A 15,124-nucleotide genomic window follows, 5' to 3' on the forward strand; every position below is an offset into this window, starting at 1 on the left:
GTGTGATCCGATGAGTCACTGTTCCAGTTGTTTTGGGTTGATAGTAGGGTTCAGGTGTGGTGCAGTCCCCAGTTGCCAATAAGGCACAGTGCAGGCGGATAGTAATTCATAATAGTGTTGGGTGTGTTCACGTGTCCTGGATTAGGTCTGCTTCTCCGCCAGAAAAGGTAATTGACCATTAACATATACATTGCAGTACTTGGTGACCATTTGGACTTGGTATACCCCACAACGATGGTATATACCAGAATTATAATTCACAGTGTCATCTGTCTCATGTTGACAGAAATTGAGTTCACGAACGTTATTGAGAGTTCAGATGAATATTGTGACCATCATGTTAGTTCCAACATGAACCCAACTGAGCATTTATGGGACATGGTGAGAGGTCCATTTTCACCCAATATCCTGCACCTAATAAACATCAAAAGGCATGGGCCAATGTACAGTATCTATAGAGATCATCAGTTGACGTGATGGCATGCCAAGCTACAATTCATTGTTGTAATGGGTGTCTTACACAATAGTAAGCACCTACCATATGACTTGGCACTTCATTGTATGATCCACTCTCTCTCTATATCTATCTATCTATCTATCCATACACACACCACATTACACGCTTCAGAAATCTACATACATCAACGTACACACACACACACACACACACACACACACATATATATATATATATATATATATAGACTGAGGCGTGCGGTCCGGCACTCTCCCCTCCTGCCAACAGCCCCGGTGCCTTCCAGGCATAAACGATATGAACATACAAGAAATAGGCGGCACTCCGAGGTCTTTGTAAAATAACTCTGTATTTGGATCAGGACACCAACGTTTCGAGGCTTACGCCTCTTTGTCAAGGTGAAGTAAAACAGTGAATCAGTGGATCAGTTCACTGTTTTACTTCACCTTGACAAAGAGGCGTAAGCCTCGAAACGTTGGTGTCCTGATCCAAATACAGAGTTATTTTACAAAGACCTCGGAGTGCCGCCTATTTCTTGTATGTATATATATATATATATATATATATATATATATATATATATATATATATATATATATATATATATATATATACACATATACATACACACACACACACACACACACACACACACACACACACACACACACACACACACACACACACACACACACACACACACACATATATATATACACACACACATACATATACACATACATACACACACACACACACACACACACACACATATATACACAAATATGCACACAAGTGAGATAATTAATATTTTGATTAAATACAAAATATTCATAAAAAAAAAAAAAACAATTTGGGCTGAGAATTAAAGGTGGTTACACACTATAAGATATTTTTAAACTACTGTATATTTCTTTTGTGTACAACCTGTATCTGTCACCTGAACATGCCATAAATTTTTGTCTATATTGACAACAACTGCATGATCAGTGTGGGCGTCTGGGAAGATTACTGAAAGATCATTATCAATACTGTTCAGTTTGTATGCACAATATTGTTTGCCTGGAGGTCCAGCGATATAGTTAACAATATCACTCAGTGTATAGAGTGAACCCAGCTCAACACTTGATCTGTTTGGGGACAGGAAGGGAAAGCATTTTACAAACTGGGGGTTGTAAGCCCGTGTGTGTGAGGCGTGCCAAAACCCATGGCTGCAACCATGCACACTCACCAACGTAGCTTTGGTAGGCACGCTAAGCAACTAAGCACAGGTATTCACAAACAGACACCGCGATATATAAAGAGGTCTGTAACACATTTTGTAGCTTTAAAATGTTATTTGTTTTATTTTCAACCCGCTGAGTAACAGAGTCTGACATTAAATGGGTTAATATGCATTGAGTCTTGCAAATATATAATAAGCTTCTCTTTTTCCCTACTTAAAAAGGTGCAATCCACCAGGATTTAACAAATGGAAGAAAAATAATAAGAATAAAACCTTCAAGGAATTGTAAAATATGTTCAAAAATTCAATCACTGAGATGAAAACATCTATTCTGTAGCACCACAAGTCAACAAGGGGGAAGCCACTAATCTACCCCCTACTTTTAAATGACAACTCCTATATATACACACCAGTGAGCGGTTAGTGGCAGAGCAGAAGAGCCACATGTTGGTGAAGCTGGAATACGTAACATTCTTTTAAAGGAAAAAAACAAGCAAATGGTATATGGCAAAATAATCCAATAATCACAATTTCATCTGGTGCTTCAGATAAAGGATAACAAACTGGATGAAAAGGTATTACAATCTACCTACAAAATAAAGCCACTGTGGTCGTAAATACTGCTGTAACTGGACCAGTAAGTAGTTGCACTCGAATAAAAAAATATGTAGTCCATTTGGGAATCTACATAGGTGAAACCACAGTCTACTACTACTACTGTACCTGAGGTATTCAAGGCGGCTTCTTTTATATCCACATACATCAAAATATCTATGAGACTTAAAGGATACCTCCATCCATCACTTAAAATTCTATGAACATGCCTAGTTAGACCCAGAAGTCAGAGGAGTGTGTGGCACACATGGGCACGTATCCCTCCAGCTGGCTTAGGTCTTATTCAGACAGGCAGTGGAGAAAGTCCACAGACAGGAACAAGGGGAGTAGATGTGGCATTATAAGTCAAGGCACCAGGCAGAAAGCCCAAATAGGTACCAAGGTTCATTGAGGATATTCTGCCTATAAATCAATTTCAATTTTAAGAAATGGAAATTAATATTTAAAAGAAAACGATATACTTCTGGCATGTTGTGTGCTCCACACTGAGTGAATGGTTTATGATCCAAAATAGAGGTCTGGAAAGATGTGCACAAGCCCCAGTATTATTCACAATGTGTCATCTATTTGTGGCAAGTTTTATCTCAATAAATACCATCCTTCTGCACACACAGCGGATATCTGCCAGTGCCTCAATACCGTAGGCATCCCTGCTCTGCATGGAGTGTTGGTGCAAAGAAAGTTGCTACATCTGTATTTAGAAGGTTAAACAAACAGTTCAGATTCACCGGGTGCTAAAAAGGAAAAAAAGAAAGTCTATATAACAAAAGTCAAAGCCATATACATCTTGAATTTTAGATCAAATAGTTGTTCATTACAAACTCGCTGACATTTACGATGCTGAAAGTGAGAGCCCAAGGCAGAGTACCTGGCTTGCAAGTCTTCTGTAAAGCAAAGGAAAAAAAATATATAAAATTAAATTAAACAGTATCAAAAGTTTATAGTTCTTTGGTAGATACAGAGTCTGTGGAGTGATCTCTTGCCCTCACATGGTGGTTTCACTGCTGGTATCAGAAAAATGAAGGCTAGACCCGTATCATAGGACATTCTTTAACCAAGGTGTGGTTCTTCACAACATGGCTTATTTCTCCATAATGGAAAGCCTCAGGATCTCTTCCAGCTCAGCCTCTTCCTGCAGACGTCGCTTTTCCTGCTCTTCTAGCTCCTTGGCAGACAGTTCCATGGCAAATTGTAAGTCCTTATCAAAGCTCTGAGAGTGGCTGCTGAGACTGGAGTGGGCACTTTGAGAGTTGGCAAGAATGCTTTCCTGCAGAGCCCTGGAGAAGGATGAAACAGGTTTGCCTTTAACTATTCAGAAAACCGCTATTTTGTCTATTATGACACGTAACATTAGAACATTTTCCATAATTGAACAATAGAATGAATGAAAATCTGTAAATTGTGTACCAATTGGCTTCAAGAAACCTTAATTCATCAGACACATAATTCATCTTTGGTTTGAATGAACTGGAATACAGATACCCTCAAACTTCTAGCCACAATACAACAAACAGCAACTAAGATGCATTTTTTGGAAAAAGAAAAGCCAAAAAGATGTCCAACCATAGCAGTCTAACAGGACTTGACAAGCCATGTGACGCAACTGCAGCAATGATGTACAAGGACATGCACAAATCAACCAACAGATCCTTGCTGAGAGAGGCAGCTTATCCTGGTGTTGCGGTGATGCACACAAGTCTGCCTTCCACAGCCGGCTGCCTGTGAATGATTGAGGGGAACATGGTCGACACAAGTTTTTCATGTTTTTTTTTTGTGCAGGTCCACTTGGTTCATACTTCACTATTCAAGTGGACAGAGTGAGTTTATAATAGTGTGCCGAGCATAGCGAGGCGCCATGCCTGAAGAATGGCAAGCTCAGACATCGATCTCTAGTCACTGTCTAACTAGACGCCTTCGACCACTAGTGGTTCACCTAAACATGATTCATCCTATAACCCAGAACTGACTGTATATACCAGGCAACTTGATCACGGGCCAGTATGGAAGAGGACCCATTTGCATATGTCTATGCAATATGGCACTGTACAACAGATGAAAAAGGCTATTAACCACTTCCACTGGTACAAGTTAAGTAGCCAGGAAACATTCCCTAGGGTTCCTAGCCAATAGACTACTGTACAGGCCATTCAAATGAGCGTGATAATGAGCTCATTAAGGAAGCATGGACTACACCCATTCATCCATTTTGGTAACAATTCTTATGTCACCAATATATATACAGTATAAGCTAAAACAAAACCAATAAGTAACCGGGGTACTTTCTACATATTTTTTTAAAATATTGCAATAATCCGACATGAAATAATAACTGAAAAATAAAACAACCCTAAACCCCAATTAGTGCTATAATAAAGTAAGCAGGTAGTTCAGGAGCACAGCATTTCGTACATGGTTGCATGGTCTTTGTATGCATATTACTTGGATCAGCCCTGCTCAGCCTTGTTATACAAGGTAATACATTTACCTAGAAGTCCAACAAAAATATTAATCCCATTGCAAATACATAAAAACACCCATTTACCTTTCATATTGAGCATCATAGACCTGATGTGAAGATATACTTCCATTTGAATGGCTTTGCGACATAGGCTATAAAGAAAACGAAAAAGGAGAGAAAACCTCCGAATAAACAAGTTTGCCCAATAAACATAGCCAAGCAATGTTAAATATTTATTGTTTCATAGAAGGTCTCCAACAGGTTCTGGACCAAAAACTCCACAACAATATAGAGGAGAAAAGGAGTTCTCATGTAACCTAGGCTGATAATAACAAAACTGCTCTTAAATAAGATGCTTATGTAACTTATTTTACTGTATTTTTGTTGAGTGGTACCACAAGCTTAAAAATAAAACACTAAACGTACAACAAAAGTTAAAGAATTCTGGACTAATGAAATAGAAGCACGATCACGAAGTGTAATAAACTCAATGTTGTTTAATCAAACAACATCCTAGTGCCCCAGCATCCTGACACTAGTACCCCAGTCTTTTGGATCCCACTGTCCCTAGTAGACCTATCACCTGGACACTAACTGCCATCAGGAGCCCTGACTAATGGGAGAGACTCTGCTTTAAACCCAGCAGCCAGGTGCTGGCTGATTGAAGCAGCTTCTTGGGCTAAGAAGCCTATAAGATCTGGTCTGGGCCCAATGGATGGGAACCCAGTCCATGCACACTTTCCATCTACCCCTGGGATCCTGTGAGTAGCTTCCAACAGGCACTCTATCAGTGGCACAGGCACTAGTAAGTCCCTAGGCTTGTTTCCAGGTGGCAAAGTACCTCTCCTGCCACAATATATAAAATTAATTTTCAGATAGAATATCTCACAATAATACACAATAATATATATTAAAAAAATTGTGAGGTGGTTTGAATTTTAAATATGAAAAAAAAGTTAAATATCAATGCATTGAAAAACTGTTTAAAAAAAAAATTCTGTTATCCCTCCTGATAGGATTATCCAACATTAGAAATGTCTTAATGTAGTAGTTACCTGTCCCGGATAACAATAGATATTTTGTGCTGGTTACCGTGCTCAATTGCAGGTGCACCGCTGGGTGGGAGCAGTAGAACTTGCAGTAAAAGGTGGGCTCTACATAGCTGCTGATCAGTGCTGGGAATGTGGGTTTCAACAAGTGTGGTTACAGACAGCGTGGAGTCCCGCTCCATGCAGAAGGGCAGCAGTACCCTGGAGCTCTCACCACCGAAGGAGCAGATGACCGTGGTGATGATAGGTGGACTGCAGTGGCTGTAATAAAGACCGCTATGGAGTGTCGCTACATGTAAGGGAGCAGCACCACTCTGGAGGAGCTTTTATTCGTCAAATATTTCAGCGTAGTGGATCTTTTAAATGAGCTTTATGAATAGAGATGAAGTGGAAGCTCTTAATGTCCGTAGCGATCAGCAAATTGAACCCAGCACTTCATATTCTGATAATATAAACATGGATTGCTGATAGCCGTGGACATTAAGCGCTTCCATTCATCTCTATTCATAAAGCTCATTAAAAAGCTCCACTGCTCAGATATATTTCTGGACGGCAACAGATCCAGCACACGGACAGTACACATCTGTACCTCCAGAGGTGAGTGCTCCTGGACGATTTGCAGAGTGGCAATTCACGGATCTAGAGTACTGCTGCCCCCTCTGCACAGAGCACATACATACACACACACACACACACACACACACACACACACACACACACACACACACACACAGTGGGTATCGAAAGTTTGAGCACCGCAGGCAAACATTTATTTTAATGTGCAAAAAGAAGACAAGGAAAGATGGAAAAACCTCCAAAAGGCATCAAATTACAGATTAGACATTCTTATAACCTGTCAAAAAAAGTTTGATTTTATTTCCATCATTTACACTTTCAAAATAACAGAAAATAAAAAATGGCGTCTGCAGAAGTTTGGGCACCCTGCAGAGTTTATAGCATGCACCGCTGAGACCTGGCTGTGTCATGGATTGTTCTCAATCATCTTCTGGAAAGACCAGGTGATGTCAATCTCAAAGGTTTTAAAAGCACAGACTCATCTGACCTTGCCCCAACAATCAGCACCATTGGTTCCTCTAAGCCAGTGGTTCCCAAACTGTGTGCCTAGGCACCCTGGGGTGCCTCAGGACACTTGCAGGGGTGCCTTGGGTTGGTGGACCAAGATCAATTCATATTATTTATGGACAATATACAAGGCAAAACTAGTGCTAGTGGCTGCCAATCATAATATATGTGGACAAACAGAAGCCAATCCTGTCCCTCACCAGATAACTGTGATATATAAACACAATGCACTTCATTTAATATATTTTTTCTGAATTTCTTGATAAGAAGCATTTGGCCTAGGGGTACCTTGAAAATATTTTGATGCTCTAGGGCGCCGTGATTCAAAAAAGTTTGGGAACCACTGCTCTAAGCAGTTGTGTAGAACACTGAAACTGAGAATAGTTGACGCTCATAAAGCAGGAGAAGGCTATAAGAAGATAGTAAAGTGTTAGCAGATGCCCATATCCTCTGTTCGGAATGTAATTAATAAATGGCAGTCATCAGGAACAGTGGAAGTTAAAGCAATATCTGGAAGACCAAGAAAAATATCAGACAGAACAGCTTGCAGGATTGTGAGAAAAGCAAGTCAAAATCCATGTTTGACTGCATGATCCATCCAGGAAGATCGGGCTGTTGTGGTACACTATTCCACTATAAAGAGATACTTGTACAAATATGGTCTTCATGGAAGAGTCATCAGAAGAAAACCTCTTCTACGGCCTCACCTCAAAAATCAGCGTTTGAAGTTTGCAAATGAACATATGGACAAGGCTGATGCATTTTGGAATCAAGTTCTGTGGACCGATGAGGTTAAAATAGAACTTTTTGGCCGTAATGAGTAAAGGTACGTTTGGAGAAGGAAGGGCACAGAATTAAATGAAAAGAACCTCTGTCCAACTGTTAAGCATGGGGGTGGATCAATCATGCTTTGGGGTTGTATTGCAGCCAGTGGCAAATGGAACATTTCATGAGTAGAAGGTAAAATGGATTCAATAAGATTCCAACAAATTTTGGACGCTAACTTGATGACATCTGTGAAAAAGCTGAAGCTAAAGAGAGGCTAAAGAGAGGCTGGCTTCTACAAATGGATAATGATCCACAGTGGATTACATCAAGAGTTGTAAACTGAAGGTATTGCCATGGCATTCACAATCTCCTGACCTCAACATAATTGAAAATCTATGGATAAACCTTAAAAGAGCAGTGCATCACAGACAGCCCAGGAATCTCAAAGAACTGGAAGACTTTTGTAAGGAAGAATGGGCGAAGATACCTCAAACAAAAAATTTAAAGACTCTTGGCTGGCTACAAAAAGCATTTACAAGCTGTGATACTTGCCAAAGGGGGCAGTACAAGGTATTAACTCTGCAGGGTACCCAAACTTTTGCAGACGCCATTTTTTGTTTTCTGATATTTTGAAAGTGTAAATGATGGAAATAAAATCTAACTATTTTTTACATTTTATAAGAATGTCTAATCTGTAATTTGATTCCTTTTGGAGGTTTTTCCATCTTTCCTTGGCTTCTTTTTGCACATAAAATTAATTTTTGCCTGGGGTGCCCAAACTTTCGATCCCCTGTATGTGTGCGTGTGTGTGTGTGCGCTGTGCTAGACCTCATAAATGTTAAGTCACATGAGTACGGTGCTGTTTTTTTCCAATTAGCCGATCCCACGGATAAGAGTTTGTATGCAAAAAGATAGGAGACAGCGCACAATAAGCAATATGTTCAAATAAATTTATGAATAAATAGCAGCTCACGTACACATTAAGTTTAAAATAAACAGCTTGCCAGCATGTATAAGGAAGGAGCAACAGGTGGATATCTTCTCACACAACGCTGAAGCTGCAAAGCCTCCGGCGTCCCATCAGTCAGACTTCCAGCTCCAAATATGTCACAGCAGGAACACGCCGAGGGTAATTAATTTGTGGCAGTCTTGTGCCATAGCTTTGTTTTTTTGCTTTAATGAGATTGTTTAGCGGGTAGCCTCTAAAGATGAATTTGTGGACCATATCTTCAATTTGTTTTTTCCCTTTCTGCTGGGTCATCGACAATGCGGCATACCCTGAGGAATTGGGAATATAGGAGGCCTTCAACTGTGGCTCTCGGGTGGAAACTATTGGTGTCTCAAGACCGTGTTTTTAGAAATGAAAAGTAGAAAGAGTCACAGTGGGCTATGAGTAAATACACAAATGTATAAAAAAACTTAACCCTACGGGCATAACAACGTAAATACAGAAAATAAAATAAATGTTTCAATACAGCATTGGATGAAAATCTTTCAGATGCTTAATATTTGTAGACTTTAAATGAGTATATCGAGTCCAACGCGTTTTGTCATCACTATGACTTCATCAGGGGAAGTGAAAGCATATTACAATGAATGATTTGTGCTGTAAATCACAGGTACTTAACCCAGCCTCACTGCGTTACCTGCAAGATATAACTGATGGCTCAAGGCACTTAACTCGGAAGCTAAAAATGCACAGCAAGTCCCAGAGCTAATTGAATTTCCCCTTGGTGGCAATAAGAAGTTAAATGTAATTTATCTGGGAATCATCTAGTATCCTGAATAGCATTTAACAAGACAACAGTTGTTAAATCAGAGACATTTTATAGAAATAGGATATTGCTAAAGAATATAAATACAACTCTTACCCTAATCATGACTAGACAGCTGATGGTGTCACATTCAGTGTAATTAATAATTGAATGTTTATGTATTATGCTAATCTACTTTTTGGCTGCTAAAAGCACTTAGCCAATAAGACAATTTGACATATTAGAATGTCAAATTGTGCTGATCGTTTAAGGTGTACACGGGATTGTGTGCTCCTGTGCGTTTCAAGCTACTGTACATCTTCTAGTAGGCTGTGCTGAGTAATGTGAGACAGTGAGATGACATTCATTACATTGCTTAGAGTAGAACAGCAATCTGGCATGGCCGTCCTGACCACTGGCCCAAATGCTGATAGTCCTAGGGAGTACCCAGCCGTAGGGGCAGCTGAACTAATGGGGCATACACACGGAGCAAATTTGTGCTATTTTCTAAGCAATATGACTAGATTGCTTAGAAAGTAAGCACAGATCTCTCCGTGTGTATGCTCCAAGAGATTAAATATCTCTTGCATACTAAGTCAGTGCATGCAGTCAAAATCTAGTCAGATTGCTTAGCAAATGACTGCAAATCTCTCTGGGGCAGGTTTATTAAGTTCGGTGAAGTGATAATGTGGCTGGTACATTATCACTGGCCAATCAATTCCTAACTGTGAAGTTACAGGCTTGGATTAAAAAATGAAAGGTACAAGCTGATTGGCTGGTGATAAAGACCAGACATTTTATCACTTCACCGAGCTTAATAAATCTACCCCTCTGTGTGTACAGAATGAGAGATACTGATAGCTATCTCTCATTCTGATCCACTACCCTGCTTTTTTTTGCTTAAGCAAAATTGCTCAGCACAGATCTCTACGTGTGTATGCTGCTGAAGACTCAACGGTGTAATAAAGTGGAGAGAGAATGTACAAAACAGCTTCTGTTAGTTTTCAAACAGTCTGATAAACCAACCAATTTGTCTACTAGTTGATCCAAGTAATCAGACTCCAAGGCTTACTACATCTCTGCCTTAATACCCTATTACCTGAAATATAGGTACATTTTACAGATTTTGTAACCCACTGAAATCTATTATGGAGTGCGGTCCTTCTTTGGTAAGGTTAACTATTATTATATAAAATCACACACACACACACACACACACACACACACACACACACACACACACACACACACACACACACACACACTAGGAGAAACTCACCTGGTTTCCACTGCATTCTAGAATACTTTGCTGAATAGCAAACTGCATGATTTCATCATCTTCATCACGAATATGCAGACTCCTCCCATTCTCCTGGATGTGGTAGGATGGTGGAATATCGAAGACTGACTGATCCACCTCAAATTTTGGTGCAGCTGTGGCTGAAAGCAAAAGCGTGGGGGAAAAGAAACAAAAGAAGACCCAATGATAATTAGGACATCATTTACAGTTTACGTCTACATAAAAATATACTTGTATTGTTAAGCACAGACATCAAAATCGGAATTAAAAAAACTAAAGTTCAGATGTCGATTTTTTCCACTGTAAGTCATTAAGCGATGGTATGTTCAGGTGGTGTGTGCAATGTGGCGTTACAAATGCGTATGTAAATGCTGTCAGAATGTGGAAGCCAGATCACACTGTGCCCCCTCTTATTCGTGGAAGATGGGAGAGGTGGAGTATGTCATTTTTAGAATTAATTTAAGTGTTAATTTGCTAGTCCTTACCATAATCATCTGAGAATTATTAAAGCAGCTTAGTCCATAAAGAACCCTTTACTACAGAAAAACTCGTGTGTGCCGACACCTATTTGCATTTATGTCCGCAGTCCATCGTTAAAAGTTCAAACCTTATTTTTCTAACAAATGATAACTATTTACAGAATTTTGATAAACTGTTCCCTTTAGTTATTTAGTAGAACTTTATTCTATCTGAAAGAGTGAAACTATAATTCTTAGCGGTAGGGTCATTTTTAAGTTTTTCTTAACAGGATGCTCAACACACAGACTGGAAGCTTTCAACCAGTTATATCATGAGATTTGTTTACTGACTATTTAATTTTAAGCAAGTTAGAGAATCAGTGAATACTCACCCTCATCGGGTGTCCCTTTTGGAGTGGTGGGCGTAGTCTCCTCTGCCCTGGTGCAAGTGTTCACATTCCCAAATGTAATTCTTGCATTCAAAACATGAAATAAGGGGATTTCTGTGGAAAGGAAAAAAAAAAAAAGTGATCAATATTTACGGACAAGTTTTATGCAACAATCCACGAGATGCCATACTGTCGCAATGGTCTGCATTTACTATAAACAAAAGTAACAGGTTTTCTGTATGTTCCGAGGGCTGTTTTGCTAAACAGGCCCACTCTGTACACTGTAGATCATCTCATACTGCAGCCCACAGTCTTTTTTACGTAAATCAGGATTACCAAATATTTACAAAATCCGAAGTTGCCAATCAACCCTTTTTTGACTTATGATTTGGCAACCCGGTCGGTACATTGTGTGCATGGCCGGCACACAGGTGGCTTGTCCAGGGACACGGTGGCACAACAGAATCATTGTGGCTCCGCCCCTCTTTTAAAGTAGCGAGGAAACAGGCACGGTACAGCTGGAGACGGGTCTATGACTCGATTAGCGCAGGGGGTATGGGAGACCTGCTTTTTTTCAGAACAAGTTATCATAAGCTGATACAAGGGGATATATATGGATGACTGGTGGTGGGGACTACAGCATCCCAATGGAGGGGTCTATACATTAAGCAGTGAAAAATTATAATCAAAGAACGAAAATAACTTGCCAAAATCTATTTACACTACAATTCAGATTTCAATATGAACACACCCCATCCAAATCTTGCTTTCTCTGCACAGGTTACATTTGCCCCACCTGCAGTGAACATTGTTTTGTCCACTGGAGAAAAAATGTGCATTTGCAATCAAGTCTGAATCAGGCCCTTAATGCAATGGCTATATAAATATACAAAAGCCCTATAAATATAAAAAAATGTGCATTTGCAATCAAGTCTGAATCAGGCCCTTAATGCAATGGCTATATAAATATACAAAAGCCCTATAAATATACAAAAGCCCTATAAATATACAAAAACTAGTGTTCCCGCTAGGCTGTTTTAGCGGGGCGATGTGCCCTGCCCGATTTTTAAAGGGCAAAATGCACCCTGCCCCGCTAGCAGCACCCCACTAAAACAGCCTGGTGCCTGCCCCAACTGTGTGCACGGGGAAACGCAGCGCCGCCTTAGACGGGGATTCCCGTCGCTTCCCCAGTGGCACGGCAACTTCGGCGGGGCCGGCCCGCCCCCTTTAGTGACAGCGCCGGGCCCGCCCTTTTTCATGTCGTCGAGGCCCGGGCACGCCCCTTTTGTGACGTCGGCAACCCAGGACCGCCCACAACTGTGATGTCGGCGGGCCCGGTCCGCCCCCTTGCGCTGCCCCTGTGCAGCAGCGCCCTGCCCGCATTTCTAGAGTGAACACTAAAAAACATTTTTCACTTTCGCATTCTTGCTCCTCTGCATCCAATCGGTGACATGCCACACACCAATTTCATAAGGCCTTTTGGTCACTACACTCTTTTCGTTAATGCAATTGAGAAAGTCCAGTTGGAACTTCCTGTTATGTGTATCACCTTCAATGCAACTAGATTGTTTTCTGCCAAATTCACAAGCAATATCCTCTGTCAAAGTCGAAATTATCTCCCTGTGTTAGAATGCATTATGGCGTTTGTTAGCAGGGTGCGTGCGTGCACATTTTGCACAATACGGTACTTTGCGCATTAGCGCAACCATTGCTTATTGCGGCAGAATGCGTACTTGCTGAGAAAAGCCATAATGTTACACATATTTACCTTCTTACATAACACATAATTTACACAGTCAGTCCATTCAGAGCACTGTCTTTGAAAACATTAGACTATCAGCTACAATTCAGCCCATTCTGTAACACATGATTAGAGTAACATAGGACCTTATTCTAGTTCACGCTTATGGTGTGTACACACGGTCAGATGCGCCTTAAGATCCTATCCATGATCCGATCAGATCGTGGATAGGATCTTAAGGCTGACCAATGTCGACATTAACACAAAAAAAAGTGAAAACCTCCTGTCAACCTTTTCATGTGCCGACCCTGTCTACCTTTGACTGTACCTAGACACTGTCTATATAATAATCCACAAAGATTTTTTTATTGGTAACCTACAAGGATATTTTCGGATTGTGGTAGGAAACCAGAGTACCCAGAGGAAAACCAAGTAAGCATGGGGAGAATACAAACTCCACACTGGTAAAAATGTAAACTATGCTAACAATTACACCATCTGCACTGCCCTTATGAATTCCATCCTGACCATGGGAGCATAGATAGGCCAAATCAGACAGCTTTGATCCAGACCCTCCACAGTGCTTTTCAATGCGAACAACTTATTGGGCTTACCATGACCTACTGGCCTGACACACATGATGACATTATTGTATTACTACTATACTGTCAGACTCCATTCTTTGTATGCATGATAAGTGCAGAACTGCTGTAGATCGCACATGGAACCTCAGGTATATCTAAGTAAAGGCTGGTTTTCCAACCTAATGCCTTGGGAAAAATCACCAGGAACTTCAGGAGAGACAGCGTTCCTGAGCCATCTCCTAGTAAACGGGGGTCAACACCCTGAAAATAAAAAACCTGTGTCCTGCAATTAGACTAAAGGACAGTAAAAGATGACATACAGTAGGTGTTCTTCTACACCTGCAGTTCCTGTCTCTATATGACATGAAAGAGGAGTGATTAACCCTATATCTGGCAGTGTGGTGGACAAAACAAACACATACAAAGCATTTATTTACAAGTATTTGTTGGTTTACAATAGACTATTGCCAGGCATCAGTCAGAAACATTACTATCTGCCTTGCTCCCTCAGTTCATTCCTCCAAGCATTTATGCTGCAGGATTTATTCATTACATGTAAGAAACTGGCACCAGATAGTACTGAGGCACTGAGCGCATCTATTGTAGTAACTGTAAAGATTTATAGTTGGGACCAGCTGTATAGGGGAAACTGGAAAATATTTCACCAATTACGCGCACCCAGTAAACTGTAAAAAAAAAAAAAAAAAAAAACACTTCTGCAAACCTCTTCCTGTCTTAACCAACAATATCTTGCCTACACAGACCAGCAAAAAAACTGAAATCTTTTTGCACCTAATCATTTTGATGCATTCTGAATGAAAAAAAAAAAAAAAAAAACAATCCTTAAATAGGCATATTTGTTGTCAAATGCTGTCAGGATACCAGAAATAAAGCTAGACTAAAACAGGAAGACAGGATGTAGCTATCTGTAGATTTCTGCTGCACGCTAAGCAGCCATCTACATGTATCCTCTCTGCAGGGAACGCATATTATATGTACAATACATATTAGCTTCAAAGTAAAAGAGGATTTCCCCAAGTACAAACTAGAAATCTTTAGGACATTTACTTACACAGCATTTGTTTTAAAACAATTTAAAATTCTGTAATACCCTGTTTATAATGTTGCCATCGCTATGAAGTTATTTTCACCTAAGCCATATCTGGTAGCATAAATAAAGGAAAGGAGCCTTGTATTTCCACTAAAATTAGCTTTACTACTGTTC

At 40.2% G+C, this 15,124-nt stretch overlaps 1 protein-coding gene across 1 annotated transcript in view; it reads right to left on the reverse strand.

Annotated features, from left to right (window-relative positions):
• Nucleotides 1–1,780: 1,780 nt before the first annotated feature.
• ANKRD13A (ankyrin repeat domain 13A) overlaps nt 1,781–15,124 on the reverse strand; it is a 55,480-nt gene continuing 42,136 nt past the window's right edge. The window contains exons 12-15 of the mRNA XM_083146328.1: nt 11,578–11,688; nt 10,707–10,867; nt 4,858–4,925; nt 1,781–3,592 (exon numbers count right to left, since the gene is read on the reverse strand). Of these exons, the coding sequence (XP_083002454.1) occupies nt 3,397–3,592; nt 4,858–4,925; nt 10,707–10,867; nt 11,578–11,688 (536 nt within the window). The 3' untranslated portion in view covers nt 1,781–3,396. The remainder of the gene's footprint in view (nt 3,593–4,857; nt 4,926–10,706; nt 10,868–11,577; nt 11,689–15,124) is intronic.

Source organism: Crinia signifera, chromosome 1, assembly GCF_055691185.1.
Source record: "Crinia signifera chromosome 1, ASM5569118v1, whole genome shotgun sequence".
In the NCBI taxonomy this organism is placed as follows: domain Eukaryota; kingdom Metazoa; phylum Chordata; class Amphibia; order Anura; family Myobatrachidae; genus Crinia; species Crinia signifera.